We start from the raw sequence: 27,979 nt of genomic DNA on the forward strand, positions 1-27,979 counted from the left end.
TGGCTCACCATTTGTTTATATGTTGCTTTTCTCATGTTTAGGTTGTTGCCTGATGCAGTCAACTTTTTCACTTCAAAAAATAAAAGTCCTGCAAACTGTCACCTTACTGCTCCGGCGGGTAAAATGAGCAGCGCAAATTAATGGACTGTTTCAATGGGTCAAATTTTCCACATCCAGCCCTCCCGAGGTAAACAGAGCTGCGGAAATGCACCTGTCATGGAAAATGTAGAGAGGCGCTCCTGCCTGTCTGCTGCAAACTTTCCTTATCTTCCGGTAGTCGGGACTCCTCCAGCGCACTAAGTCAACAGTTTTTTTTGGAGACGGGAGGCAAATAGAAGAGGAAGGAGAAGTGGGGAAGGCAGGGATATTGCCGAAAGCTTAAGTGAGTGAACCAGTTTATAGGCACACGGAAATTTAATGATCTTCAATGCGCTGTTAGCGTGTGTGCCACTTTTCACCGTTTTTGTTGTGTTTTCTGTCAGGAGTGTCGCCCGTAGTGACGCGAGCCGTGTAGCGGCGGAGAAGTGGACTTTTAACAGCAGGTGTGTGCTCTTTTAATTAACTAACTTGGCTGTAATTTGTGTTAATTGTCAGCCGATCTCACGCGTATCTACGTAGCAAAATGATCGAGTCGTTTTGCCAAATTTTAAGCCATCACAGGCTGATAAAAACAGACCGTTTTCTAAAGTTATTGTGAGTTTATTATGGAGTAACGTTTGCGGCAATTCAGTTTTCAGTCAGCTTACGACCGTGATGATTTGATTTTAAAATTGAATTTCGACAGTTGGTCGCAGATCAGTGACACACAGAGACACTGTTGTTGTTTTTCCGTCGTGAAGTTTCATGTTTGTTAAGTTAATTCTGTTATTAACAGTTGAAAAAACATGCCAAAATGATGCGACTACACTTTTTTTTTCATATCAATTTCCTCTCCCCTCTTGCATATCCCCTGTCAAGTGTTTGTAGATGTGGTGCGCTATCTCTCTGTCATCTGGTACAGACGCATGCGCCATTTCCTTGAAGGTTAAGTTTTTTAATCAGACAAGTTGCCCTGCGGGTATTGAACTTTTGCAGTGTTGGCTACAGGCATTCATACAATGCGGAAAAAATGGTGTCAAGTTCTCACTGCAGCTTTGAATTGCAGCTTTCCTACCGATTTGTCAGCTACTTATGAGACACGTTTTCCTTCTCACTTTAATTTCCTTTTTAGGCCAGGCCTGCTAGACTGCTTTGAGGGGCAGTAAGAGAGGTTGGTTGGTATATGAGTTACTGTTTAGGACCCTATGCTATAAAGTGAACTGTTTCAAGTTTTACCCAAAGCTAAATATGCATTGTTCCCTTAGGTTTGAGGACATTTGGGGCCTAATTAAGCCCCAAAAATCCTAGAAATGTCTTGAAATCATTGAAACATCCTGAAATTGTATCCTAAAATCCTAGAAATGTCCTGAAATCATAGAGACATCCTAGAAGCGTAACATCCTAAAATCCTAGATATTTCCCGAAATGATAGAAACATCCCAAAATCCTTGAAATATCCTAAAATCCTAGAAATGTCTTAAAATCCTAGAAACATTCTTCAATCCTAGAAATGTCCTAAAATCCTATAAACTGCTTAAAATACTAGAAACATCCTAAAATTCTAGAAACACCCTGAAATCATAGAAATATTCTATAATACTAGAAATTTCCTAAAATCCTAGAAGCATGTAGGGGCTGCTGCAACTGGCCCCTTGGCCTCCTGTAATTTTGCACAAGGGCCCCCCAAGTGAAGCATGTTGAATATCTCTGCTTTAGTGACAACAAATTTCAAAGTGAGAATTATTCGGGGCTAAAGATGCTGGTGTTTGGCGTTTTTTGGGGGGCATTGCCCCCCTGTGTCCATGCATAGAAACCAGCCTTGTTTTATGCGGTTTACATACACTGTGAAGGTTCAGATGGGAACATGACAGCGGACAGGCTCGATGTTGGGATTAAACAAATGGCTCAACTACTGAACTCCACCCGCCTCTCTGTATCCTTAGAGGGTGGGAACGCTGCATAGTGGCCAAGCTCATGTTGTTTTTGCCTGTCAAACCCTAAAAGCAACCTTTCACCTGGGCAGAGGCTTTCTGTGGGACTTTAAAATCCTCCAACATGCTGGTTCCTTTTGGTCATTTATCATTTTTGGAACTGCCCAAAGTTGTAGTCTAATTCCTGTCCTCACATGAAATGAAAAACATGCCAAAGGGTCACGCTCTGTTGGTTCTGTGGTGATCTGGATTCCCATCGGCAATCATTTCTCTTTTCATCATTTCTTTTTTAAGTGAAGGTCTCTACCAAACGGTTGAGGTGGCTGTTCAGAAAGAAAAAAAAAATCAAAATATAATAATAACAACAATAATAATAATAAGAAGAATAATAATATACACTAATTATAATACTAACTAACTATTATATATTATTTCATAAAAAATATAAATGTATTATTTCAGTGCCACTACATTTACCATAAAGGCTAATTCAGCCATTTGGTAAACTGGTAAACAAGGAGGTAAACTGATGAGCCAGACTGTTTCGAGACATAGGGACATCTAGTGGATCTTTTTAGCATAACGAACCTAAACCGAAAAGAAGAGATAACACAATCATGTTGCATTTAAGTTCAACATATTTTTCATTAAGATATAGTGAGCAGGTCGTTAAAGGGTTCAGGTTTTATTTGTATTTATGAAACCTTTTTGTAGAGAGTTTATTCCCGATGTGTTGTTTTTTATCTGAAGGAGATTTTCTCAATGTGGCTGAGCTGAGCCAGTTAGCCTGCACTGAGGGTTCAGTGGTCGAAGGCACGATGCCTCAGGCCGCCGACATGATCGACTTGAGCTTCCTCTCTGACTCTGAGCGCGAGCTGATCCTGGAGGTGCTGCATCGGGACGGGGAGCTGAGACAGGCTGAGGAGCAGCGTGTTCGGTGAGCACTTCCTGTTAATTGGACTAACGGTTAACTTTAGTTTTCTGAACTTATTATTAAAAAAAGGTGCCAGAAGATGTGAGGTGTTGCTAAGTCATTCAATTCCAACAAAGTCATTCAGTTTAACCCTTTGAACTCTGAGCAAACTGGTTTGATTTCTTTGGAAACATGGAGAAAAAAGCAATAAGCAACTTGGCAAGAAATATCCCATAAATTGCAAGAAATTACTAAAAGGTGACCAGAAAATGACCTGAATTTTTTTTGTTGAAAAGGGCTATAATAATAATACTGATAGGGGAAAATGTTCAGGAAAAACTACATTTGAAATTATTATAATAATATATTTTAAAATTATGTTACAGAAAAAAGTCATGTTTTTTGGTTTTTGGTTTTTTTGATTTTCAGCACTTTTTTCAGGTAATTTTCTTGTTTTTTTTGTTTTTTACTTTTCTTTTTTGCTGTTTTGCTTCCAAAATGTGCCCATAGACTCAAGTACTTAAAAACTAAAAGTTTTTATTTTGCTTACTTGCTCTTTGATAATGACTTTGTATATCTAAATTATAATTTAATTAAATAAATTCTATTCTATACTTTATGAATGCAAAACTCCTGTAAAGCTGTTTTTAACAAGTCAGTATCGCACACTGCATTGAGAAAAAGCAACAAACATGTTTATACTTTTCAAACTTAGGCAGTTAAAATTACTATTTTGGTATCAGTATCAATACTCGGTTATCTTGTATCAAAAATTCAAACATGACCCAGCCCTAGCTGTTTGGTGCCGAAGACAAATTTGCACTAGGGGCCATGCAGTGGACTGCAAAGATACAGATTATTTTATATCTTATCTTAATATACACATTTTTTTACAGCAATCCGCACTAGCAGTAGATGATGCAAGAAGTTTGGGTATATCAAAAAGGGTTGCAAAATTTAAAATAACTTCTAAACTGTAGACCACTAAAGAAGTTTCTCAAAGGACAACTTCTCTTTGTTAATATTTTTGTCTTTGTGTCTCAGGAGTTTGAAGACGGAGCTGTTGGATGTGAAGAGGAAAGGGGCCAAACGTGGCAGTGGGAAATACAGTCAGCGCAGTTGTGGTAGATGCCTGGAGCCTCTGAGTCGCCTGACTGTTGTCTCCAGCCAGTGTAAGATGTGCAATCACTATGTGTGCCGCAACTGCCGAACCGTCTTCCCCGAGGGATCCTGGCTGTGCACCGTGTGTGTCATAGAGTCGTAAGAGATTGTTTCGATTATACTCTCCTTTAACCTGCCCGAATAATTTAATTTCAGCAAATTCTTGCGACTGGATCAAAACAAGTCGTCTTTAATTTGATCATACTGTCAACAAATCCTGAAAAGCTTCAAGCCCATTTAAGCGTCAGGAAAATGAAAAATCACAAATGTATACTTGGAAAAAAAGTCATTTCCAAACACAGCTGGGCACTGTGAAAACAGTTACTCAAACAGCAGTTGTAGCAGTTGTTGTAGATTTATGCACATTTGGTGTTGTAAATAATAAATTTGGCACCATAATGATGTATAAATGATTGAGTCAAAATAAATTACAGTGCTCATGCTCATGGCACTAAAGCAGAGTTCATGTGGATCCTTAAAAAGTCTTAAAAGGCATTGAATTAATTCATCTAAAAATTAGGCCTTAACTGGCAATAAAAATATTTAAATTAATCATACAAAAGTCTGAAAAATGCTCAGACATGGTAAGTAGGATTTTATTAATCTTTTTTTTATGTTGCATTGTTAAACCTCAAAATAATTGACTTTTTTTTTTTCTTTTGATAAATAATTAAAAAATATTTTTCTTAAATCATGTCAGGATGGGAATCCAAGCAGTGGAATCTAACATGCAGAGTGAGAAACACAAAATTGCCAAGAAAACAGGCCAGAAATGCCAGATGTTTCCCACTTCTGTTGCAAACCAAATAGATAATTTTCTGACAATTTAAGATGGTTATTGTCTTTCATTTTTTTCACTCTAAAGGGTGTTTTTGTTTTGTTTGGGGTTTTGTTTCAACAGTTGACATAGATAATATAACTTTATCACACAAAATCTTAGTTTTTGCTGTGTTGATAATAGTGATGTCAGTTAGATTTGGTTAGGTTAGGGCTATTGAATGTTAAATTATTCATATTTTCTCACTACATCTTAGCCTTCCCCTGAGTGTGCATTAAGTACAGGCTACACGCTTCTTTTAAAATATAAAAAAGTCCAACTATCAGTTACCGTATTGGTTATTGGGGAGAAGGCAATAATTGGTATCAGTTGAAAAAAATCCATATTGTGCATCCCTAGTAACCATTAACCTTTCATGAATGAGTGTAAATTGTGTTTACTGTAGAGCTTTTAAAAGTATTTCTATTTCATTGTAGGGACCTAAAGAAAAGGACAGGTGACTGGTTCTACGATCAAAGGATAAACCGTTTCTCCGCAATGCCTGGACACGACCTCGTGAGAGTCTCCCTGAAAAAGAGACCTCAGGGTGAGTGCAGGAAGAGGAAGTGGGTATCGACTGTTCAACCAGGAATGTAAACAGCTCTCAGCCAAATGCCCACAGACACTGGAATGTCGTCCCAGTGGGAGGAAAGAAATGTTTAAAAAAAACTGCAGTTACATGATCACATTTTGTGTCAGTGGTGTGGATTTAACTTTTGTTCTGTGATATAGCAAAGAAGCGTGAGACGACAGGAGAAGTGCTGTTAAGAAGTACCGAAATAAATCCAGATCCTCCCACTCCTGTGCCGCGGGTCAGGCAGAAAGATGTGCTAAAAAATAACAACGGGTGCGTCACCTCTCATTACATCATTTTTTTTTTTTGTTTGTTTTTTTAAAGTCAGATTAAGAACACCTCAACCTTTTTGTCATATTTTCTTTTACAGTCATTCAACTGAAAATTTAGGATCAATTGCTTCAAGGGAGTCACTTGAATCAAAGGAGGAAGTTAAGTTAGCGCGCAGTGACACCGAGTCTGCAGAAAACAACAGTATAAGCAGCAGTAAAAGAGGCACCGAGTCTGGCCACGTGACCCCTGAGCAACCAAGGTAAACTCACCTGTAGTTACTCTAACAGGTACAAACACTACACACTAACTTCAAAGCCACATTTTAGACATGAGGTGTGGTTTTTAGCCGTCCTCCCCCACAGCAGGTCAATGTAGTCGTCAGAGGCTGAGACAGCCAGGCCTGAGTCAGGTCATTTTTATATATAAATAGCATTAAAAGCTGTTATGAAATCCTTTCAATTAAATAATTTTTTTTTTTTAATGTACATTTGGATTAGTTGACCTGAAAATCTAAACTTTATAGTTTCAAATAAATGAGAAAAAATGTAGTAGAGAAATTGAAAAATAATAGTTGTTGTAGTTTAAACTTAACCTGAGGAGGAAGATGCGTTTTCTCATTAAATTATTGGCTCATGTGTGGACGTTTTGGACATGGCCTTAACACTGCTATCTGCACGCTGAGGAATCATCTGCCTGAAACACTCGTGCATGAATAAATAATTTATCTAAAATGCTGTTTTGTTCATTGTATTTGCATTTTTATTAAACTACATAAATCTTGCTGAGATGTCCCAATTGCCAAGTTCAGTTTAATGGAGATGAGGTTGTAGATATGTTGACACCAGGGTGCACACAAAATGTGAAAATATGTTGTTTTATATGTGTTTGAATGTAAAGAAATTACAGCTGTAATTGATTTGTTTCATCGCACAGGAGAGAGAGTCGGTCAGCTCAGTCCAGCCGAGCAGGGTCCACTGTTTCCAGTCCGACCACTCCAGTCAAAACAGATAGTGCTGACAGCGCCGAAGTTGAAGCTAACACTGTAAGATTCTTTCAAGTGACATGGCCATGTCTCTGTCTCAGGGTGAATTATTTTCTTTTCTGTAACTGTGACTCCCCGTTCCTGTCAATACAGGCCCCAGAAGTGAAACCGCCCCATCCGAGCCCGGAGCTGGATGTTGAGAGACTCTTCAAAAAGAGCGTCAGACGAGCCCCAAAACCTCCTGGTTAGCATCTGATGTTACCATGTGCAATTCTATTTCTTTTTTCAGGAATTAAATGAAATGTGTATCACAACTTAACTGCTGGTCTGTCTGTTTATACCAGAGAGTGTATCAACGATAGACCTGAGTGACGGACATGAGGCCTCGATGGGCAGCAGGAGCCGCTCCGTACCAGGCCTAGACATACAGGTAAGAACTAACTTTTGATAACCTTTTTTTTTGGGGGGGGCTTTATTTGGATAGGACAATTTAAGCGTGAAAGGGGGGGAGAGAGGGGATGACATGAAGGGACAGATGGAGTTGAACCCATGGCTGCTGCAGCAAAGACACAGCCTCTGTACATGGGGCTACTAGGGGCGAATATGGTTATGGACAAAATTCATGTTTTTACTCCTTACATTTCAAAGTGTTATTATTGTTGGCATTGCTGTTGCAAAGACAACCAAATTGCTTTCCATTTTCCTCAGAGTCCACCAGTTTCCAAAGTTACTTTTGATTGTTCCACCAAATCTAAAAATTAACTGACTTCAAAAAAAAGAAACAATAATTTAATAATTGCCTCTCGCATTAACGTCACCAAAAAGTCATGTTTTAGGTTAAAGTAGTTGATGTTGGTTCATGTCTTCTTCCTTCAGTTTGGGCTTTTGGAGAAAAATCATACAGAGTGGCATTAAAAAAGTCTTAAATCTCACTTGTCTTGTACTGTAGGAGCCCTGCTATGATCAGCCTTCTAAGTGTTTTTTATGTTGCTGCAGGAAGATGGAGAGGAGGAAGAGGATATTGACAGGTTGGTTAACTTTCATAAAAGGACAATGGCTTCGAGCACCTACAGTCTGCACAGCTCAAAGGTAATGTATTGACATTTCTCCCAGCTGAACTTAGCCCTCTGAAGGCTCTTTAAAGAGCAGCTCATTATGTCTCAGAAAATGGAATTGATGTTAGATGATCTGAATGAACATCTCTAACCTCAGGATATCCTCCAGCAGCTTAGGAAGTGTGATAGTGAACGTGTAAAGTCTACCAAAATGTTTCTATAGTTACCAAAGCCTGAGGGGAAGCAAAGCTGAGGACAGCACGACTGCCGCGCTGTCACTTTGGATTAAGATATTGACAGAAACACCCTGATCTTAGTTAAATTTGTTTGTTCCTTTGTTGTTAAAAAACCCTCAGGCATTTATGTGTTTGGTAATTTCTGTCTTTTTCTTTGTTTCCATGTAATTGTTTTCTCTTTATTTAAACTGTAGTCTGCAGTACTAAGCCTTCAGAACATGTCTAACCAAATATTATCTATCTGTCTATCTATATGTCAATATTTATCATCAATCCAAGTTTCCCACGGTCATGACATTTCTGAAAAAGTTGTTAAATTAGAAAAAGTTTCCACGATTGGAAATGTTTTGGAAAAGTTTTGACTATACTTTGTTTTGGCTGTTGTTTAAAATATGTCCATGAAAACCCCAAAACATGTCTGATGTTATGTAGAATACATTCCTAGTATTACTAATTTAAATCTAGTGCTGCACTGTGGGACAATTGAAACATCGCATACATCATGATAAAAAAAAAAACAACAGTTTATCGGGCCTGGGTTTGGCATTAGTAGAATGTTTTGGAAAGGGTTTTTTATTTGTTTGTTTGTTTGTTTTTTTAATCATTATTGGGCTATTTCGGCCTTTATTAGATAGGACAGCTATGGAGTGAAAGGAGGTTAAAGAGAGGGGATGATATGAAGCAAAGGGCCAAGGGTGGTATCAAACCTGTGGCAGCTGCAGAAAGGACACAGTCTTTGTACATGGTGAGCACCCTGGAAAAGTTTTGAATACACAGTGTTTTAGCTAATTTGATACATGTATAGATGTCCACTGTGTTGGGGTTGGGGGAAGCCTCATGACAACTATTAACCTTATATTGAGTACTTTTAGCTTCAGGCAAGGTTGCAAAACAATTATAGATGTGTCTATAAAACAAATGTTTGTTTAATAAGAAATAAATGCACAAAACTCAAATTGTACCCAAACATACATGAAACTGCACCGACATCTATCTTCAATTATCTATTGTAGAAAAAGGGGTGCACCCTTTTGTGAACTGACCATATGTGCTGTTCTGGTCTATTAGCATAAGCAGCTGTTTGGCGTCGGAAATGTCTTATGAGTGTGTAAAATTTGCAAGCAATAAATGGCAATATTGGTCTACCCATTTTAAACTACTTAAAGTCATGGAGGGGCGCCGAGTAGCTCAGTTGGTAACAAAGGCTATGTCCTTGTCGCAGCAGCTGCAGGTTTTGATTCCAACCTCGGCCCTTTGCTGCATGTCATTCCCTCTCTCTCCCTTTCATGCATAAGGTCTCCTATCAAATAAAGGCAAAAAGACCTAAAATTGAAAAAAAAAAAAGTCATGGAAATTGGGTCAAATATATGAAAAGTTTTGAAAATTAATAGTAATCAGTCATATTCATATACGCTAACCAACCACCCACACCTGACCTAACTATGGCAGGACCATTTGTTTTCTACTGTATACATGAATATTATTTTATAACTCTTTTATATAAATGGAAATGAGCATTGGTACAACAGTATACTGTATGTATGATCCTCTTTTGCTCAAAAAAACATAAATAAATTGAAATAGTCATATGCATGTTTCTGCAGAGCACACTGGGCAGCCTGATGAGTATTTACAGTGAAACAGGAGATTATGACAGCGTGGAGGTGAGCGGAGAAATTGTCTTCTCAATAAGCTACGACGATCACACCCAGAGCCTCCACATCTTCATCAAGGAGTGCCACGGGCTGGCCAACGGCGATGCCTCGCGGCAGCTTTCTAACCCGTAAATATTAAAAACTGTCACTTTTTCCAAGCGTAGACGTAATGAAACGCTGCACAAGGTAAACACATAATTTGAAGCACAAACTTTGGGCTGTCAGAGTGCTGATTGTGGCTCTGAAACAGAAACACACCCTCAGTGATGATAACACGGCTTTGATCGGTGTAGATAAGAAGTCACTGTGTTTACAAATGGCCTCATAATCACATCTCAGGGATGATTACTTAAGCCTCACAGGAAATTGAATGTCTACAGATATTTTTTCATCACATTTAGTCAGGAAATACAGCAAAGGCTGTGTCCACAGTTTGACATATACTTTCTGTTTCTGTGTTTCAGTTATGTCAAATGTTACCTTCTCCCTGAGAAATCTCGCCAGAGCAAAAGGAAGACCAGCATCAAGAGAAACACAGTCAACCCCGTCTACAGAGAAACGCTGAAGGTGATGGTTTATAACTGGCACCACCTTATCCTGTTGACTTAATGACACTCCCTGATTAGTGACCTTGTGCCATGCCTGCTGCAAATAATGACCACACCTACAGAGACTCTAAGATTGATATTGACATTGCAGATTAGAAAAGCTGTTGTCAAATATTGATTCTGGTCCAATGAGTCAGCTTAAATACAGTGACAAATGAAACAGCTGAAAAGGATGCAGCTGGGAGAATCAATGTGTACGACATTACGACTGTAATTTGGGATTTGCTCCTCAACCCTTTAAAACCTGGTTCGACATCAGTGTTCTTGTGCTGCGTTCAGATGCCTTTCACAAGCAGCTTAACCTTTTGAAGCCTGAGTAAATTGGTTTGAATTTTTTTTTTAAACACTGGGGCAAAAAATGTCCCACAAAATAAGTATAAGGTGACTAAGGAAATTACCTGAAAATTAGTTTTAATAAATTATTTGAAAATAACCCCCCCAAAACTACTGAAAAATATCCAGAAAACTGTATATTTAAGCATTGCAATTATTTGTTTAAAATTATGTTACAGAAAAAAATGCATATATATTTTTTAGTTTTCTGCATTTTTTTGGGTATTTTTTCTTGTTTGTTTTTGTTTTGTGTTATTTTTAAAACTTATTTTCAGTTAATTTTCTTATAACTTTTTACTGTTTTCTTTCTAATTACTAGGCCATGTGTTGCTAAACTGCTCACTGCCTTCTTCTCATGTTTTTTTTTCAAAGCTGATTATTTAGAAGATTTTAGATGTGATAGGATCTGACTTCATGTTCTACTTTAATCTGTGTTGCATGATTTATTTAAGACTTCCTCAGCACCAGAGCATTAAAATTATATAACGTTTCTCCATCACTGTGTCAGTACTGAGACAGACCTTTGATCCGTGCTGTCTTCTCCTCCTCTTCTCCCACCATCAGTACTCCATCAACCGCTCTCAGCTGTTCACCCGCTCAGTGCTGATAGCAGTCTGGCATTATGGTCGCTTCAGCCGCAACGCCTTTCTGGGAGAGGTGGAGGTCCCTCTGGACACCCGAGACCTCAACTCCCCATACGAAGAGCACATGGCTCTAATGGCAAAGGTAGATCACAGATACTAAATGTAGTTTTTTTTTAATCAGACTCTGATGAACTTAAATGTGCCCTGAAGAGTTTTTTTGTAAAGCAGCTAAAGTGTTTACACTCAGAGTAAGTCACCTGATTGCATTATGTGAATCACTGAGCTCTATCAAACATGTTGAATTCATTTTCTTCCTTTCAAACATTTGTGAAGCTGATTTTTCTTAAAGGAAACCTGTTGTGTACATACATCCTTACCTGCCAGCAGTATTCTTCTACCCTGTGTTTACTGGAGCCCTGCTGTGTTTCGAATTGCATTGCCATCACCTGTAGATTAGTGGAAGAGTGTGAAACCATCGGCAGTGATTGTGAACCATGTCACCCACATGCAACATTTCACCTGTGCAGAGAGCCACACCAAAAATATTCCTCCATAGCACTTTTAGTGGTCAACGAACAGCATGGTACCCCATTTTGAACTCTTAAAGGTGCATTATGTAAGTTCCTGCCGTTCAGTCCAACCAGATGGGGGCAGTATTTCACCCTTTAAATGTTGGTCTACTACTGTGTCCATACAACTGCAATTTACAGTCACCGTCCATAAATAAAGGCAGCTCATAACTGACAGCAGAGCAAGAAACCAGACAGTCAAAATAAGGCTTCAATCTTAAGATCTTCACGTGTGGCGTTTGTGTATAGTTTACTTTATAGCTTACTTAGCTCAGTTTTAGCAACGCACAGTAACATGACAAAAGAAACATCACGTCATTTGAAAAGTTTATTGTGAACTGTAAGCTCACAGTTTGTGTTGTCATTAGTTACACTGTTTCGGTAAATAGCCAACATTAGATTATACTTACCAGTGTGAAAGAGACATTGCAAGTTCAGCATCAAACCATATATTTTTACTCTTCAAGAGCTGTCTCCAGCATTGGAAAGCCACACCAATATTTATTCTAGTTTTGCTTCTTTTTTCCTGGAGCTTTTGTCATAGCTGTGTTCCTTTCACACTTCACTAATTCACTGAGACTGTAACTTCTGCGCTGTATCCATTAACTCTGTGCTTCGGCTGGCTCAACTTCTTCATCCTCTCCTGCAGCTCACTAGAGGCTACAGTGATTCACTATCTCCTCTCAGGCCAGGATGTGTTATTACAGAAGGGACGGCCCATCCCTGGCTGTTTACCAGTGGATATCTCTGCAAAACAATACATAGTCATCTTGGACATAATGTTAAAGGTGTTACTTCGTCACAATCTGTTGATAGGATTAGTTCATTTTTTGAATGTTTGAAACTAAAATTATGTCCAGATCTTACATAATGCACCTTCAAGGGATCAGTGTTTAGGACTAAGAGGCAACACGGTAAGGTTACAGAGTGCAACCAACTCAGTACTCTGCCGCTCACAGCTGTTTTTCCAAACATGGTGCTGCACACCACCAGAACATCGTGTGTGTTGCTGTAAGACTGAAACACAAAGTGTAAAACACATGAAACACAAAAGGACTCTACTGAACTGAGCTCACTCTAGTCATGTTTTATATTAATGGGTTTATGTATCATTACATTTTTGTATATTGTTTGGACACAAATATTTTATTTGTTTGTGTCAATAAAATAACTAACAAGAGAACCTACTGTGGCCTCAAGGGAACGTTAAATCTAGAAAAGCCCTTTCTAGAGCCACTTTTTAGTTTGTCTGTTCTGGGCTACTGTAGCAACAACATGGCAGACTCAGTAGAAGAGGAGCTACTCACTATGTGGATATGGAGGACTCATTTTAAGATAACAAAAACACAATAATTCTTAGTTTCAGGTGATTTCAAACTAATGAAAACATAGTTATGAATATGTCCTTGCATATCTGCCAAAAGATACCCCTAAATCCTACAAACTGGATCTTTAATTATCACTTATAAATATTGCTACACACGTTTAATTTTATGTTGAATGCTGCTTGTCAGAAAAACAATAGGGTGGTTAGGTTGTGATATCGGCAGAAATCAGCATGTTGGCCAATTCTGATATTTAATTCTAAAACCAATAACTGCCAATGCGACAATACTATCGTGCATCCCTACCAAAAAGGCTAAATTTCACGTAGATTGGTAGAAAAACTGAAGTTTAAGAGGACATTTAGGGACGGGTCTCACAAGTCACAGCAAACTGCATCAGCAAGAAGGAACAACAGTCATACGCTGAAACTAACTAAAGTGTTTTTGTCTTCAATATTTGACAGAACTAATCAGTGCTGATCAGACGATGAGGAATAGATTTCTTTGCCCTTTAGGATGTTTAAAATTAGAGGCTCAAAGGTTAAAACAAATCAACCCAAGGTGAAGCTATTGATTAGGAGAAGCAGAGACTGACCTTATAGATTTTGGCTCTCACAGATAAACGAGTGTCGATGTCAACCTCATGGCAACCTCAGCCATCTGGTCTGATATTGGTGCACATTGGCGGGGCTGACATGTCTGCTCTTCTGTTGTTAAGGGTTTTTTTGTGTCCTAAATATAATACAATAATGTTCTTTTTTTCAACAGTCGGCCTCTGCTGTGTCGACTTCAGCTTTTGCTCAGTACAAAGGAGAGTTGGTGATCTCCTTGAAGTATGTCACACCTAAAAAGCCAACGATTGAGAAAATCAAAGGTACGACTGACAAGAAGCTCTGACTGTGTCTGATACATTTTGCATTAACTGTCTAAAAATGTCTGTGTTCCTCTCCTCAGGTAAAAAGGTGATGGTTGAGGGAGCAGGAGAACTGCACGTCCTGATTAAAGAGGCGAAGAATTTGATGGCGATTAAACCAGGAGGCACCTCAGACAGCTTTGTGAAAGGGTCAGTGATCAAATATACGGTCGTAAAACTGACACATGCATTTCTCTTTTCAGGACTTAACTTTGGTGTTTGTGGTTCTGCAGGTACCTGTTTCCAACTAAGGCAAAGTCCACAAAGAGGAAGACTCCAGTAGTGAAGAAGAACCTGAACCCAAACTACGACCATACGTTTGTGTACAAGGAGCTGGTTCTGGAGCAGCTGGGAGGGATGTGTCTGGAGCTGACTGTGTGGGACCGAGAGGCCATGTCGAGCAACGAATTCCTGGGAGGAGTCCGTCTCAGCTCTGGAGAAGGTAAAAGACAGAAGTCAGTCAATTCCGATGTTTATTTTGTGTGCTTATATACTTACTATCACTTGACAACTTTACTGCAAATTTCTCCTGCGCTCCGATCGTCAACACCTGTATGCTCTGAGCCATACCTACCAACACTCCCGATTTACGCAGAAGTCTTCTTATTTTTGACCCTTTCTCCTGCCCTGCTCCCAATTTGTTATTTCTTCCACTAATCTAACGATTTCATAGTGATATGACTCAAATGGGTGTTTCACAGTTTCTGTGATATGTCCAGACTGTAGGATATGTGTCCTGGTACCTGGTAACCCAACCCAAACAACCCAGCCTGACGTGCCGTGCGTCACTCGTCACTGCGCACGTTCAAACTCACGTTCGAGGCGGCGCCAATACAGTCAATAGGCTCCACTAGGGTCCAAGAGGACTGTAGACTGCAGACTGTAGTCCTGCATCATTTTATCCTTCCTGTTCTTTCTGTTGATGGTGTTCTTAGCAGTGATGGCTCCTCAACACACAGCGCAATTGATATTTTTTGTGATGTAACTATATGTACGTTTTACTGTGAACTATGGATTTAAGTCATTTAGTTTACGTCCTTGAATTTATTGTATTAATTTGTGGTGTAGGTTATATGGCGGCAGGACATGGCGAGTTGGCCATTCCAACCAATACCCCAGAAAATATCCCCCTTTTTCACAGCCACTGTCACTCTTTCTCTCTCTCTGTAGCTAAACTACAAACTAAGGCGCTACACTATCCTTATCACTTGAAAAGGGCTTGTCAGGATTTCCTGTAAATGGTCAGAAAGTCTGTACCATCCAAAAAATGTTTTAACACCAGAAATGAACCATGGTACAATTTGATCAAGACCAAGGTTCAGCTCCAATCTGGACCGTAGTTTTGGGAGGTTCATACCTGTAATTCTGGTTCGGGTCAAACTGAAAAGTCCAAAAGTCCAGACCAAATGAGGTAGGTCTGAAATGGCCCTTGTTGCCACAATTGCACATGGCCGTTGTTTTGTTTCGGTTTGGGGACATTTTTATGCATTATTTTTTCAGGTTGTCTGTCCATCCATCCCAGTCAACACATGGGCGTAACACTGGAGTGAAGGAGAATTTTAATTATCATAAAAAGAGAAAGTTAAACCATATCTGTATTTGATTTTAAGATTTTACTGATCACTTTTAAAGCTCGTCTGGGCTTGGCCCCAAGGTAGATTACAGAAATGTTGACCCCTTATGAGACAGCCTGCAGCTTTAACTCTTGACTGGCCTTTGTCCAGCATTATTGACTAACCTGAATTGTTTTATTAACCCTGGTGATTATTGCCTTGGATTTGTTTGTCCAGGCATTTTGTAAATTGTGTTTATAAAGGTGCTATATAAATAAAGGTATTATTATTTTATAGTTTAAAAGCATTATTGCCTTTGTGACAAATACACACTTCTAGATTACTATTGTAGCACCTAAAAGGCTTGGATGTGTTTTCCTATTTGTGTGAAAATTTAGTGAGTAAAAGGAGTTGGCCATCATAAACAGTGAAAAGTAAACAAACTCTGCACTCATTTTCAGTGTAATCTTACCTCCTGCAGGCTCTGTAAAAATAGGAAAAGAGGAAGTGGCGATGGACTCAGTTGGAGAGGAAATCAGTCTGTGGCAGAAGATGATGCAGTACCCCGACTCGTGGGCAGAGGGCACTCTTCCACTGCGCTCCACGATGGTGAGGGGCAAATGAGGACGCCACACAGGACGGGGCCTTCGAAAACAATCCGCAGACTGAAATTGAGAGAAGCTGCAAGTCTGAGACAAATATGAGATATCGACAGAGGTGAATGAATACATCTGATTGGCTGAACATCACATCTGCCTCCCTATATGAGGTTCATGTTTAGCACACCCCCCCCCTCCCCGACTGCAGACTGTTATAAATGTAATTGTGCCAAAACATCACACTAAACTCTGGATTTAGTTTAAGAGCATTGACAAAGACATTTTATGTTTTTAAAATTCAGTTTGTATATATTATTGCAATTCAAATTCATGCACAGCACTTAGCACAGGAAGAGTGTCGTAATGTGTCACCTTCTCCCATGTAGTTGTTACACTGATAGGTGGGAAAACTAGCCATTATAAACTGGTATTATACAAAATTTTAGGTGTTACATCCAACAAAATTGTAATACTTTCATGTAAAAACTGTATTTATATAAGTTGCACAAAAAGCCTTGTTTGAAATTATTAAATTTGTCTATTTGCTGATATAAATGTAGATTTTTAATTTTTAACTGTGTAATCAGAGACACTCTGAAGTTGCTTTGAATATTCTGTTCACCCAATAAAAAATTTACTAAACACAAAGACATGCTTGATCGTCCATACCAGCTGGATTTAAAAATAATTTGTCCACCCAAGTGTTTCTTAGTAGACTTTTGTAAAAGTGGTTTTAGTTCTCAATGAATATCAGAACAAAAAACAAATCCCCATCATGCTTCCAACCTAATTTTATGTATATATGATTTAAAATGTATTTATTTTCTGTATAATGTGTTTTACTCAAGCTTGTCTGTATAATCTGTCGCAGTAATGTCCATTTTCCGACCTTTTCATGCCTTTCAGATTCGAGAGCGAAAACAGTGCTAGCACTTCAGTGTTGTTTGGTGATCACATTAACACGAGGAACTGCCTTCTTGTCCTCTTTCCCCTCCTAATGTCCCTCCGGACCTGCTTCCTGGTTGTTTGTCCGTTCTCATCTTGTGTTTAGTAATACTGATGAGCTTATCGCTGTGGCAACCAGAGGGGTTTTTATTGAATTAGTCACAGAACTCCCTGTGGAGCTCCAGCCGCTCTCGCTCCTCTTCGTCCAGCAGGAAGCTGTCGATGTAGGAGAACAGCTCGTCCGACGCCATCGGGGTGATGAAGCGCTCTCGGTCCGATCCAAGCTTGTCCAGCAGCAACATGCTGAAGTAATATCTGGAGATTCTGAACACTTGTCTACAGAGAGACACACGTTAGATTATTAAAGGAACACGCCACCATCTCATACTTTGACATCATTACAGCTGCTACAGTCAATATTTTAACAACAATGGATTGGGCTTGTAGTGATTCACAGATTATCATCAGTTTCCTTCAACTCTACAGAGATTTATATTGTCACCTTGATCTTTTGATTTTCTGGTTGGCAGCTTTACTGTTTATGTTCATTTTCACGACTCTCATCGTGGTTTTTGGCAGCAGCATGCAGCTCTAATAATTTGATAAACCCACTATATCTTGCCTGGTAAGTACCAAACAGAAGACAGGCCATAGACTGTATATAAAGATAGACCCCACTTACCCCCGCTTTGCTTAAGTGAAGCCAAAATATCCCAGATATGACTGCTGCCATCTTGAACTGGTGATGTCATTGGGAGCTGGAGTGTTTGCAGTAGTGATATTGGCAGTAGGAGAGTTCCCCCCAAAACACCTATTCCACCAATCATGAGCAGCCCCATTCAATTATTCACTTATTAAATCACTTATATATACTTATATATCACAAATATCAAGGTGATGAGAACTACCTTCAGTGACAGAAACCCTCTTTGGGAAAAATATTATTTGGCATGTACTTTAAGATTTTAGTTTGACCTATGTCCATTTACTAACATGGAGGGGCGGGCTTTATGACCTACACTGCAGTCAGACATCAGGGGTTGATCCAGACTGAAATGTTACACTTAGGGGGGAACTGACATGTTGTCCATCTTTATATACAGTCAGTGCCTCTGGGTCTGAAAAGTGAATCCAATGCAGGAGTGACTTAACTCTGCATTCTTTCTAATGGCCACCCGAGGGCGACTCCACTGCTCGCAAAAAGAAGTCAGAGTTTTATAGAAGTTTATTAGAAAATAACCATATGTCTCTCTTGATTTATTAGCTCAGTAAAACATTTTCCTAATAAGTTTATGGTCTCAATCACTAGTTTAAAGTCTTTTTCAACACAGCATGATGTTCATTTAGTAAATTATGCTCCCAATAAGAGTAAAATAGATGATAATTCAGGGTATGCATTAGGGCGTGGCTATGCTGGGACTGACAAATCAGTACTACAACAACCAATCAATCAGAATAGAAGCAAATCAAAGCATATCCTCCCCAGCTCCACACTCTCAACAGATATGTCACTATTTGCTTACAAGATACAACAGTGCGAACAGGCAGGTAGGAGCAATCAATTAGATAAATATAAAAATAATAATAATAAAAGAGAGCACAATCTTTCAAAATAGTAGTTTTCCCTAATACAATTATTCTGTGTTCATTGCCTGAATGCTGCATGAAGTGAGCCAAAACAGTAAAGTTGTCAGCTATAAAAGCCAAATTATGAGCTGAAAGATGTTTAAAACAATGTATCCATTATTAATACTAGGCTATTCATTAGTGCAGCTTTAATCTTAACGTTAAATGCTCTCCTATGATGATATCCTTCTGACAACAAGCCCTGAGGAACGTCCGTGCTCAGATGTAAACACTTTCCTCAACTGCTTCTTCCTGAATTACTTATTGCCTTCATTTCCCAGAGTGCTTTGCACTACACTCAAAGAATGAGCCTCAACATGCTGCTCTCGCTCAGCTGTGGGATTTCAGTGTCAGTGAGGAGATTTTCCAGTCTGGAAAAAGTGAGCACTACCCCTTACTCACATTACAGAGTCGGTGGAAAAATCTATATCTTTGTGTCTAAGATAAACTCGTCCCTACGTGCTTTTGTCTGCTGCAAAATGGTGGACTTTAAAAGAAGCCTGTACTCACTAATTCTCATGAGAAGCCACATGTTTGCTATTGATGTTCTGTCGAGTCCTATAACTCTTATCCTGTAATTATTATGTTACTATTTTTTAACAGTGTTAATCCTTCAGCTGGATTTTTTCCACAGAGGACCATTTTTATTAGGAGGCTCCTGACATTTAAAGAGTGTGAGGAAGAACAACTCCAGAATGGAGAGTTATGTAAAGCCACTTCAGGATGGAATTTTTCAATCAAATGGATGTTTTTCCCCAGAATAAACCATAAAACTGTTGAATAACTGAGTGATGAAGTATCTCACTCTTACCTCAAACCCTCGATGACTTCAGAGCTCAACAGACTCTCTTTTATGCGGCCTGTCTCACGAGGTGGAGAGCCCAGGAGCTCGATCACAGTTACATGACGCAGGTCTAATCCACAGTCTGCTTTCTAGACATAAAAAAGAAAACAGATTTTAGTCGTTTATTCAAACTTGTTGGTGAAGGTTCTCGGTCATCCAGGACATGGTATCCATACATTTCATGGGCAACTGGACTTGTGTGGATGAAGAAGACGTGTCGCCTCTCATCCAAGAGGCTTTTTCATTTCAAGTGAAGTGGAAGGGAGTTGTAGGCTTTAAACCCTGTGTAGGAGTGCGCTACGTCATTAAGAATACGTGTACTCTGAGTTTCAGAGTCACTTGTACCGCACACCTACATAGGGGAATTGGAACAAGTCCAATTGCCAACAAAATTACACTTTTGGTTTATTTACACTTCCTCAGAAACACCAGCTGCAAAGAACATTTCCTCACTTGTATCATGATGTTCTGCAGTTGGTAGTCGGAGTCGGAGATGTTGGGCGCAGACATGATCAGCAGCCTCCTCTTTTCATAGAACTGATCCAGGAGAGCGGAGACCGTCCTTACGTCTGATTTAATCTCCATTGCTACAAACACAAAGTTTTTGCCTTCTTAAATATGCATGCTTTTATTTTTATGCTGCAAATTTATGAACATGATTTTGATGCAGACTCACGAACACACTCAGCAGGGTCTCCGCCCCAGTTGCGGTTGAACTGGCAGACCCGACTAGATGTGCCCCTCAGCTCATATCCGCCGTCACAGTGGTATTCACAGGTTGCACCATAGTTATTCCCATCAGAGGAGCAGGTGACGTAGCCATGCAGAGGTGGAGGAAGTTCTGTACATCTTCTCACTGAGAGGAGAACACAAAATTACAAATTCACAAAAAGGTCTAATGCTCACTTTAAGGTAAAGGTTCTGTATGTGACATTCAGAGCATTAAAGGGAACCTATTATGCTTTTTGGGTTTTTCCGTTTTTTTTTTTTTTTATTGTTTTGTATAGCATTGTCGTGCTTGTAAAAGGTCTTATAAATACTAAAGCCCAAAGTCCAAACCAAAGGGAGCTTTCTCCTTCAGAAGACATTGCTCCTAAGCTGCCCAAAACAGCTTGTTTGAGTTTCAGTGTTTACTTCCGTAACTTAGTGACCTCACAATGTAACAAAACCAATAGAATTTGCATAGAGAGCCAGCTGACCAATCACAGCAGAGTGGGTCTCTTGAGAGGTGGGACATAAGCTCAGACAGACGCAGTGTTGCAAGATGTACGATAATGATCGAATTTGTGCAATAATTTTCCCCTCTATACGATGTACGATCAATAATGCCAAAATTGCTGTAATGTACAATAATTTGACTATTGTGATACTTAGAATAAGCACATGATGTGTTTTTGAACATTAAAGCATGGAAACATTTTCTACTAGACCCCCAAAATACAAATATGCTTCCGAAAATTAGCATATTAGGGCCTCTTTAAGCCAGTAGGGGAGGTAGTAACAGCACTGAACTGATGTCTGTCTACAAGGGACGGCCAACAGGATGGGACAAGGGACAGGACAGGTGTGTTGTTTTGATGATATGTTAAGTGTGCAATCCACTACTGGGAGATTTAAAAAGCAGCTAGCAGCAGTTAGCTAATTACCATTATTATTGTTTATAAAGTGCTGCTGCCGTGTATGCTACATGTCACATGCGGTCAACATTGTTGAGTTAAATGATACACCTGTCATGCAGGTATTGCAGGATGCAGTCATGCTGTCTAAAATCACACAATGCCGCCATTGTCTGGTTTTGTATAAAAAAGCAAAGGCAGCGCGATGACGAGACTTCATAGCGTCCCTGTCACACCATCACAACTATAAAAAAGGCTTCTTAATCATAAGTACTCTTTGAATGTTGCATACAGCGCCTTTAATATTTAGTATATAAACTCATTTCACAAGTTAACTTACCCTCAACACGTACAATAAACTTGCATGCCGCTCTGTTTCTGGCTTGATCGTACACTTTGTATCGGATAATGTTTGGTCCCTCTTTAAAGTCGGTGCCAGGCTCTTGGCCGACTAACACTACACTGCAGAGAGACACAAACAGTGAAGGATAAGTGTTTAATTTAATATTAAAGTGAAAAGGAAAAGGAAGCAAAGGAAGGAGCAACGTACTCCAGTGTTTTATCAGATGTATCTGTAGCTTTGGGGGGGTCCCACGTCACTGTAGCAGTGATTTTTCCAGGCTCAGCAAACTTGATTCTGGACGGAGGACACTTGATCTTTGGAGGATCAGTATCTGAAATAAACAGTTGGAAAATTACAACATCTTTGGAGATTTAGCAGGAAGGAAATTCATCTAATTGTAGCCATTGTGTAGAGCAGAATATGAAAGACAGCAGCTCTGGATTCAGTCCAAAGAACAGAGGAGCAGGAAATGTGCTTGTTTTGTGGGTTGTGAAAGAACAATGAAAAACCGGACAGTAACACAGATGTTCTGCATTAAGGTCCATGCTATGGCAGTAAGTTAAACCTCGAGATGTCAGTTCAACAGAGACTTTTTACTTTAAAACATCTGCTTAGACCTTGATATGTACCTTCACACTCTGGCTGTACTCCGCTCCACAACCCCCGGCGCTGGCAAGTGCGTGAGTGTTCCCCCTCGATGCGATAGCCGCGGTCGCAAGTGAATTCACATCTGGAGTCCACCATGAAGCCATGAGTGCAGGTGTATCTGCCGTGGTTAATGAGGGGCAGCACACGGCAGCGCATCACTGAGGGAAAAACACCACACAGAAGTACAGCGTGCTGAGTTACAGGTTAAACAATGACAGAATCAAATCAATCAAAACTGCATCTTAAGGGTCTACGTAATGACTCTTGTATTTTGTCTCTGCTACTGTCTATTTACTTTTTCTTGTTTTTTATTGCCAATCTGCATGTTATGCGTAGTGTGTGCCGTTGCTTCATACGGCATGCATAACTATTTGTGCTAAAAAGCTCTATGTTATTGATTCATGTTGCGTGCATGGCTATATTACTATATGTTGTTGCTGTGCTATTGTTTTGTACTGTTGTTTGCTGTCTCATGTGGCTTTGCATGGCATGTGTTCTGTCTTGGGAGTTCATGTTTGTTGTAGCTGTCTTTATGGTGTCCGGCTGTTGTTGTTTTATCATGTTAAAAGTTGCAAAACATCTTGCCAAAGGACTGCATTTGAACGTTAGCCGGATGATTAACAATGGCACATTTACCAGAAATGTTAATGCATGTTGTCCTTCTAAATAAAATAAATGAAATTAAATTAAACCAAGAATGTCTTTGTCCTCAATATTCTCTGAGTTTGCAAGTCTATTTGTTCTCATCCCCACAACCCCATTCAGTCCAGCTGAAGAGATAAATCCTTTAAAGGAGGTCATGAATTAATACTGCTATTTGTAAAATAAATAAATAAATGAAAGTTTAAAAAAGGCTGAATAATTTACTAAAAAAAAGCTGGGCACTGTAGGCTTTTAACTAGCTCGTGTAACTCATGTTACTCATTGGATTTGTTCAAGACTAGTTTTTTAGCACCAGATCATCTGTCATCAACTCCAGTGATGAGCTAAAATTAACAAATTACTATTTTTGAACCTGTCTTTTGAGCATACAATATGTACTGGGTCAGCTTGTCAAACGTCCATACCCCTGACGTCTTCATTGCCCTCTATGGTGAGTGAATGAGGGCCAGTTAAATCGTACTGGAGTAATGTGGTCCTTTGATGGTTGCTCTTCCAATGTCTGTGTGTTTGTGAAACATGGACGCACTACAAAACGCATTGTATTTTTATCGCTCAGAACAATTAACTAACACGTTGATGACGAAGAGCAAAGGAAACGGATCTGGTGAGCCAGGAAATATGATCAGGAACTCATTTTTCAGCTTATTCCGACGCCACATTTAGACTGCAGAGGAAACTCAGAGATCTACTACTTTTCCCTTAAAAGTAGGACAGATTGTTGTTCAGTGACATTTTTGTAACATTATGATGAACTTACAGAGCATACATGCAAGTGGGACTCTGTATCAGGTACTTAAAATAAATATTTTATGTTTAAAAATATAAACTTATACATGATGACTGGTAAAGTGTTGAAGAGAAGGTTTCTGAGGTGGGCAGTGCTCGCTGTCGAACACGAATGCGCTATACCAGGAGTCAAACAGAAACCGACACCACATTTTGCAAAAAGTATCAAAACTCAAAAGGTTAAACGTGTATCAACGAGAAAGAACCAATTTCATCAAAGAAATCTGACTGATTAAAACTACAGCTTCCATGTTTATGTAATTGACTGTCAGTCAGTGTTTTATTAGTATGTTGTTTTTTTTATTTTTTATGTGCTTGTGAAATGTATGGATCTAGCAGATGATGACGAGGAGGAATAAGTAGTTGTTAATGTGCAGTGTACCTTTCAACATGGTTAATGTATGAGCCCAAATTCGGAAAATGAAAAAAAATGCCTTTAATTATAATATAATTAAGATTTGTGCACAGTGTCTTGTCTCTGAGGAGCTGTTTTTTTTGTGGTATTTGTGTGTTTTTTGTTTGTGTGTATGGTTTTCTTTCTTGTCATTACCGTGGTTTCTGTTTTGTTTAGTTCACTTATGCCACAGTGTGTGCTTTGGTTGATGAGGCACATGTTTGATACAATCAGTGTATGTACAGGTGAGTATATATAAGATTTTTTTAAGTAAATATATTGCATAAAAAATAGTATGTTTTAAATAAGGAAAAAGTAGAATGTCAGCAGATTTATACTCATATTGGAGTTTAAAGTCTGAATTTCCACATACTGCGGCAGTAGGCGGTCCCTGACCAGCGTCGGTTGGCGAGGCACTGTATCGAGCTCCTCCCCAGCAGTCGGTATCCTCGATCGCAGCTCATCTCACAGCGGGTGCCCAACGTGCTCATGTAGGCCCGGCCCTGAGGGGAGCGGCAGGTCACCTCTCCATTGGTCAAACCCGGAGAATGGCACCAGTTTGGGTCTGCGTTTAAAGAGAAACAAAAACAAATCTTTGTAAAGCTCTAACGGCAGAAAGCAGGGTATTAATGTGCCTCATACTCTGATACCAAACATGTTAAAAGTGTGTGTGTGAGTCTCCCAACGCACCTTTGTAGTCTAGTTGAGGAGTGTGGTCCTCTTCTACAAAGTCATTGTAGCTGTCGTACACTGTGGTTCCAGAGCCACCTGAAATAACAAACATCAGACATGACAAAAAAACATCAAACATGTCTTATGCGAGCACGATTCTCCCCACAAGACCTCTCCGTAACTTCCTGTCAGGTTTCCTTTTACACAAGCTCAATAACATTCCTGTCTACAAACACCTGGATTTGCAATCAGTGATGCTCCTGGAAACTCCTGAGGGTTTTCAACCTGAGAGGACGGTCAGAAAATGTTGTAAATAGAAGAAAGACTATGATGTTTGCTTGATGTGAGATAAATAAATATCTATATAAGTCACAAAGACTTCTTATTGTAGCATTTTCTGGCCTTTAAAACCACAACTTTCACCACAAATTAGGACAAACAGCCTGATTTCATTACTGACTTGGTGATAGTCTTTCTTACTAATCTCTTTTCATGCAACAACAAGATGTGTGTGTGTGCTGTACTATGACCTTCATTCTGAATTTTGTCTCTGAATGTGCAAAATAAAACCTTTTCACGGTCTCCTCTCTCAGCAGTTTTGGTTTAGGCACGTTATCCCTTTCAAAATCCTGAAAACCACTCCATGTTTAGAGCCGAGTGCCAAACTTTCCAGTGTGTCGACCTCCACCCCCATCTCAAGGCAGTTCCTGTACTGCTGCTTCCTTTGCTCAATCTGTTTTTTGGCCTTCAACCAAAGTTCTCTTTAACACAGTTTCACAGTAACACAGTAATAATAATCATAACGATGCATCACATTAAACTTCCCCTTCTCTGAGAGCTGGTTCAGACTGTTCCAGCGATGTGTGGATTAAACCTATCGTCAGCAATTTTTTCTTATAATGAGCCCGATGTTCCACTCAGTAACACTTCCCCAGACTAATATTTCCCAAGTCCCCCTCACAGAGAATTACTCACAGAGGAAATAAACAAGCGGAGCCCATCAGTCTGACGCTCCGCACTGCAGCCTCAAATACAGACAGACATTACTTCAGGTGACATGCACCATCACGTACACGCCAACTAAAAGTGTTTTTAATTACATGCAGGTGAAACTACCGCAGGGCAGAAAGGTAACTGGGAACATTAACTTCAAAACTGTATAAATGAGGTACTTGTACTTTACTTAACAGTTTACTACTTCACTATTTCAGACAGAAATATTGTACTTTTGACTCCACTACATTTACCTGACAGCAAAAAAGCAGGGATTTAAGTAAGGACGAGTAAGAATAAAGCTGGCAGAATAACTGACTTCTTTTAAATCACTTCTTAAAAAACATTTTTATAGACTTGCTTTTATGTGATGTAGTCTATTTTATTTAATCTATTTTAGTTTATCTTTAAAAGTATTCTTTGATTCCACCCCGACCCTGTTTAATTCTATTATTAGTACTATTATTTCTGTGTTTACTGCTAATATTATTTGAATTGAATTCACTCTTATTGGTATGAGTTGTTGTTGTTGTTAATTTTGTTTTGTAATTGTTTCTCTCTTGTTTGATTCTACTTTAAATTTTGTCTGGCCTTAGTTTGGCACTGTTGCCTCTGCAAGAAATCCCTCTTGCTCCTGCTTTGTCATAGCACTTTGTAAACTCAGTTTTTAAAGGTGTTATATAAAGAAAGTTATTATTATTGTTATCATAATAATAATAATAATAATAATTATTATTATTATTATTATTGTTATTATTATTAATTTAATTATTCATTATTAATAAGGGCCTGATCTGCCAGTTATTTCCTCGATCAATAGTTTTGTCTGTTAATGTTTTCAAAGTCTTGATATGTCCAACTGACAGTCCAAAATTATATCGGGAATAAAAAAAGTTACACTTTGGGGAAACTGTCATGTTTTCCATCTTTATACACAGTCTGTGCCCAGCACTAGTTTAATTCAAGGACCAAAGAAGTAAAAATATTGATTTTTTAAAAGAAAGGTTAGAGAAAAACCTCAAATCTAAATCAATTTGTGTAAAACAGCTTTTTTAACTTCTTTTTCAACACCATTTATTAATTTATGATTCATCACATTCATCCTGTGACCTTTTGGAGGGGCCCCAGGTTTGAAAACCACTAAACTAAACTACCGAACTGTACATAAAGTAGTCAGCTCAACCTCGAACAATATAACAGCCACAAAGGCCAGGATCAGTAATTATACTTTCAAAACTTTAATTCAGCTGATAATACTTTTGAACGCAGAACTTTTACTTGTGATGTTGGTACTTTTACACACTGGTACTTTCACTCAAGTAAAGGATCTGAATACCAAGATACTGACACACACGGTGCATCATGCTCTGCTCATAGTACTGACTTTACCACAGAGACATTCCTGCTGCAGGCAGAGTGAGTCACAGCAAAGGAAGGTGTGTAGTTTGACATAATTTAGCCTGTTTGAGTTACAAAGGCGTCATTTATCTCTAATGACAAAGGTGACCATCATCTTCTCAATCACTCTGCATTATCATCGGAGCTTCCGGGTGGATCTGGGGTCAGGCTATTATCTCTGCAGGATTAAATGAAGGCTTCAGCACACTTGGTCCAGAGGGGACTCCTCAGTAATTAACTGGCAGTGATTGGAGCCGAGCTGTAATTAAACTGCTTGGTCAGCAAAGCAGAGGGGCTCCTGCAGAGGGAGGCAGCTCAACTATGAGCTCATTTTAACTTAATTTTGACTGGACTCTGTGCCAGATGCATGTTGGGAGATGTTGTGCATCCCTTCAGATCCTCATTCCTGAAGAAAGGAGTGAGCTGCATTTGCATTCAAACAGTCGCCTCAAAAAAATTCAGCACATCTGCATCTAATACAGTTGTTATTATTGCTGAGATGAAGGTATTTCCCCACTGCAAGGAAGGATGTTTGAGTGACTTGATTTAACTTTTTTTCTAAGTTAAATATTATTCATAATTCACAGACAACTAATATAACTAATTACCATTGTTGTTTAGACTCACCTGTTAAGTATAAAATGAACACAGCAACAAAGTGGAGCATGTCAGAAACACAAAAAATGACACTCCTGGAAAAAAATAAGTTTTTGCGCAGCTTGATTCAGAGTCCAGCAAAGAACAAAGTAATTATCCAGAGAAAAGTTTACAACTGGTGTAAAAAACGACTTTTACTAAACTTTTCCCGCTGAAGACAATAGGCGCTCCCGTCATACCAGAGTCTGTGCAGTTTTTGAAAAAGGATCCTTTTAGTTCATCATCAAAGTCAAAC

General features: G+C 39.1%; 2 protein-coding genes across 3 annotated transcripts; one reads left to right on the forward strand and one right to left on the reverse strand.

Moving 5' to 3' along the window:
* The first annotated feature begins 227 nt into the window (after positions 1 to 227).
* Positions 228 to 16,807, forward strand: sytl4 (synaptotagmin-like 4). 2 transcript variants are annotated; one of them, XM_042492968.2, is made up of 18 exons: positions 228 to 382; positions 483 to 542; positions 2,760 to 2,946; positions 3,967 to 4,182; positions 5,338 to 5,447; positions 5,633 to 5,747; positions 5,845 to 6,006; positions 6,681 to 6,789; positions 6,883 to 6,973; positions 7,074 to 7,159; positions 7,726 to 7,818; positions 9,625 to 9,803; positions 10,140 to 10,242; positions 11,181 to 11,342; positions 13,863 to 13,968; positions 14,049 to 14,157; positions 14,241 to 14,449; positions 16,042 to 16,807. In XM_042492968.2, the coding sequence occupies exons 3-18, from the start codon at positions 2,828 to 2,830 to the stop codon at positions 16,182 to 16,184; spliced, it is 2,112 nt and encodes a 703-aa protein (XP_042348902.1). In that variant the 5' UTR covers positions 228 to 382; positions 483 to 542; positions 2,760 to 2,827; the 3' UTR covers positions 16,185 to 16,807. The 2 variants fall into 2 exon arrangements, with proteins under 2 accessions (XP_042348902.1, XP_087937048.1); XM_088080922.1 differs by lacking the exon at positions 228 to 382 and having other exon boundaries at positions 389 to 542.
* srpx2 (sushi-repeat containing protein X-linked 2) lies at positions 16,414 to 27,975 on the reverse strand. The gene is made up of 10 exons (XM_042492969.2): positions 27,715 to 27,975; positions 24,715 to 24,792; positions 24,398 to 24,589; positions 22,163 to 22,339; positions 21,741 to 21,864; positions 21,531 to 21,652; positions 20,251 to 20,430; positions 20,028 to 20,161; positions 19,542 to 19,663; positions 16,414 to 17,440 (listed from the first exon to the last, which is right to left on the reverse strand). Exons 1-10 carry the CDS (start codon positions 27,752 to 27,754, stop codon positions 17,260 to 17,262), a joined length of 1,350 nt encoding a protein of 449 aa, XP_042348903.1. The 5' UTR covers positions 27,755 to 27,975; the 3' UTR covers positions 16,414 to 17,259.
* Positions 27,976 to 27,979: the final 4 nt, after the last annotated feature.

Source organism: Plectropomus leopardus, chromosome 8 (assembly GCF_026936395.1).
Source record: "Plectropomus leopardus strain MGB_pleo_1.0 chromosome 8, ASM2693639v1, whole genome shotgun sequence".
NCBI lineage: Eukaryota > Metazoa > Chordata > Actinopteri > Perciformes > Serranidae > Plectropomus > Plectropomus leopardus.

Excerpts from the sequence above, each read along its gene's own strand:
- srpx2 (XM_042492969.2), bottom strand. The coding sequence starts at position 27,754 with ATGCTCCACTTTGTTGCTGTGTTCATTTTATACTTAACAG. Across the intron at positions 21,653-21,740 it reads ACATCTGATAAAACACTGGA|TGTAGTGTTAGTCGGCCAAG; the intron begins GTACGTTGCTCC and ends GTCTCTCTGCAG. Across the intron at positions 19,664-20,027 it reads TGCAGAACATCATGATACAA|AAAGCAGACTGTGGATTAGA; the intron begins GTGAGGAAATGT and ends TTTTATGTCTAG.
- sytl4 (XM_042492968.2), top strand. The coding sequence starts at position 2,828 with ATGCCTCAGGCCGCCGACATGATCGACTTGAGCTTCCTCTCTGACTCT. Across the intron at positions 7,160-7,725 it reads TACCAGGCCTAGACATACAG|GAAGATGGAGAGGAGGAAGA; the intron begins GTAAGAACTAAC and ends ATGTTGCTGCAG. Across the intron at positions 13,969-14,048 it reads AACGATTGAGAAAATCAAAG|GTAAAAAGGTGATGGTTGAG; the intron begins GTACGACTGACA and ends TCCTCTCCTCAG.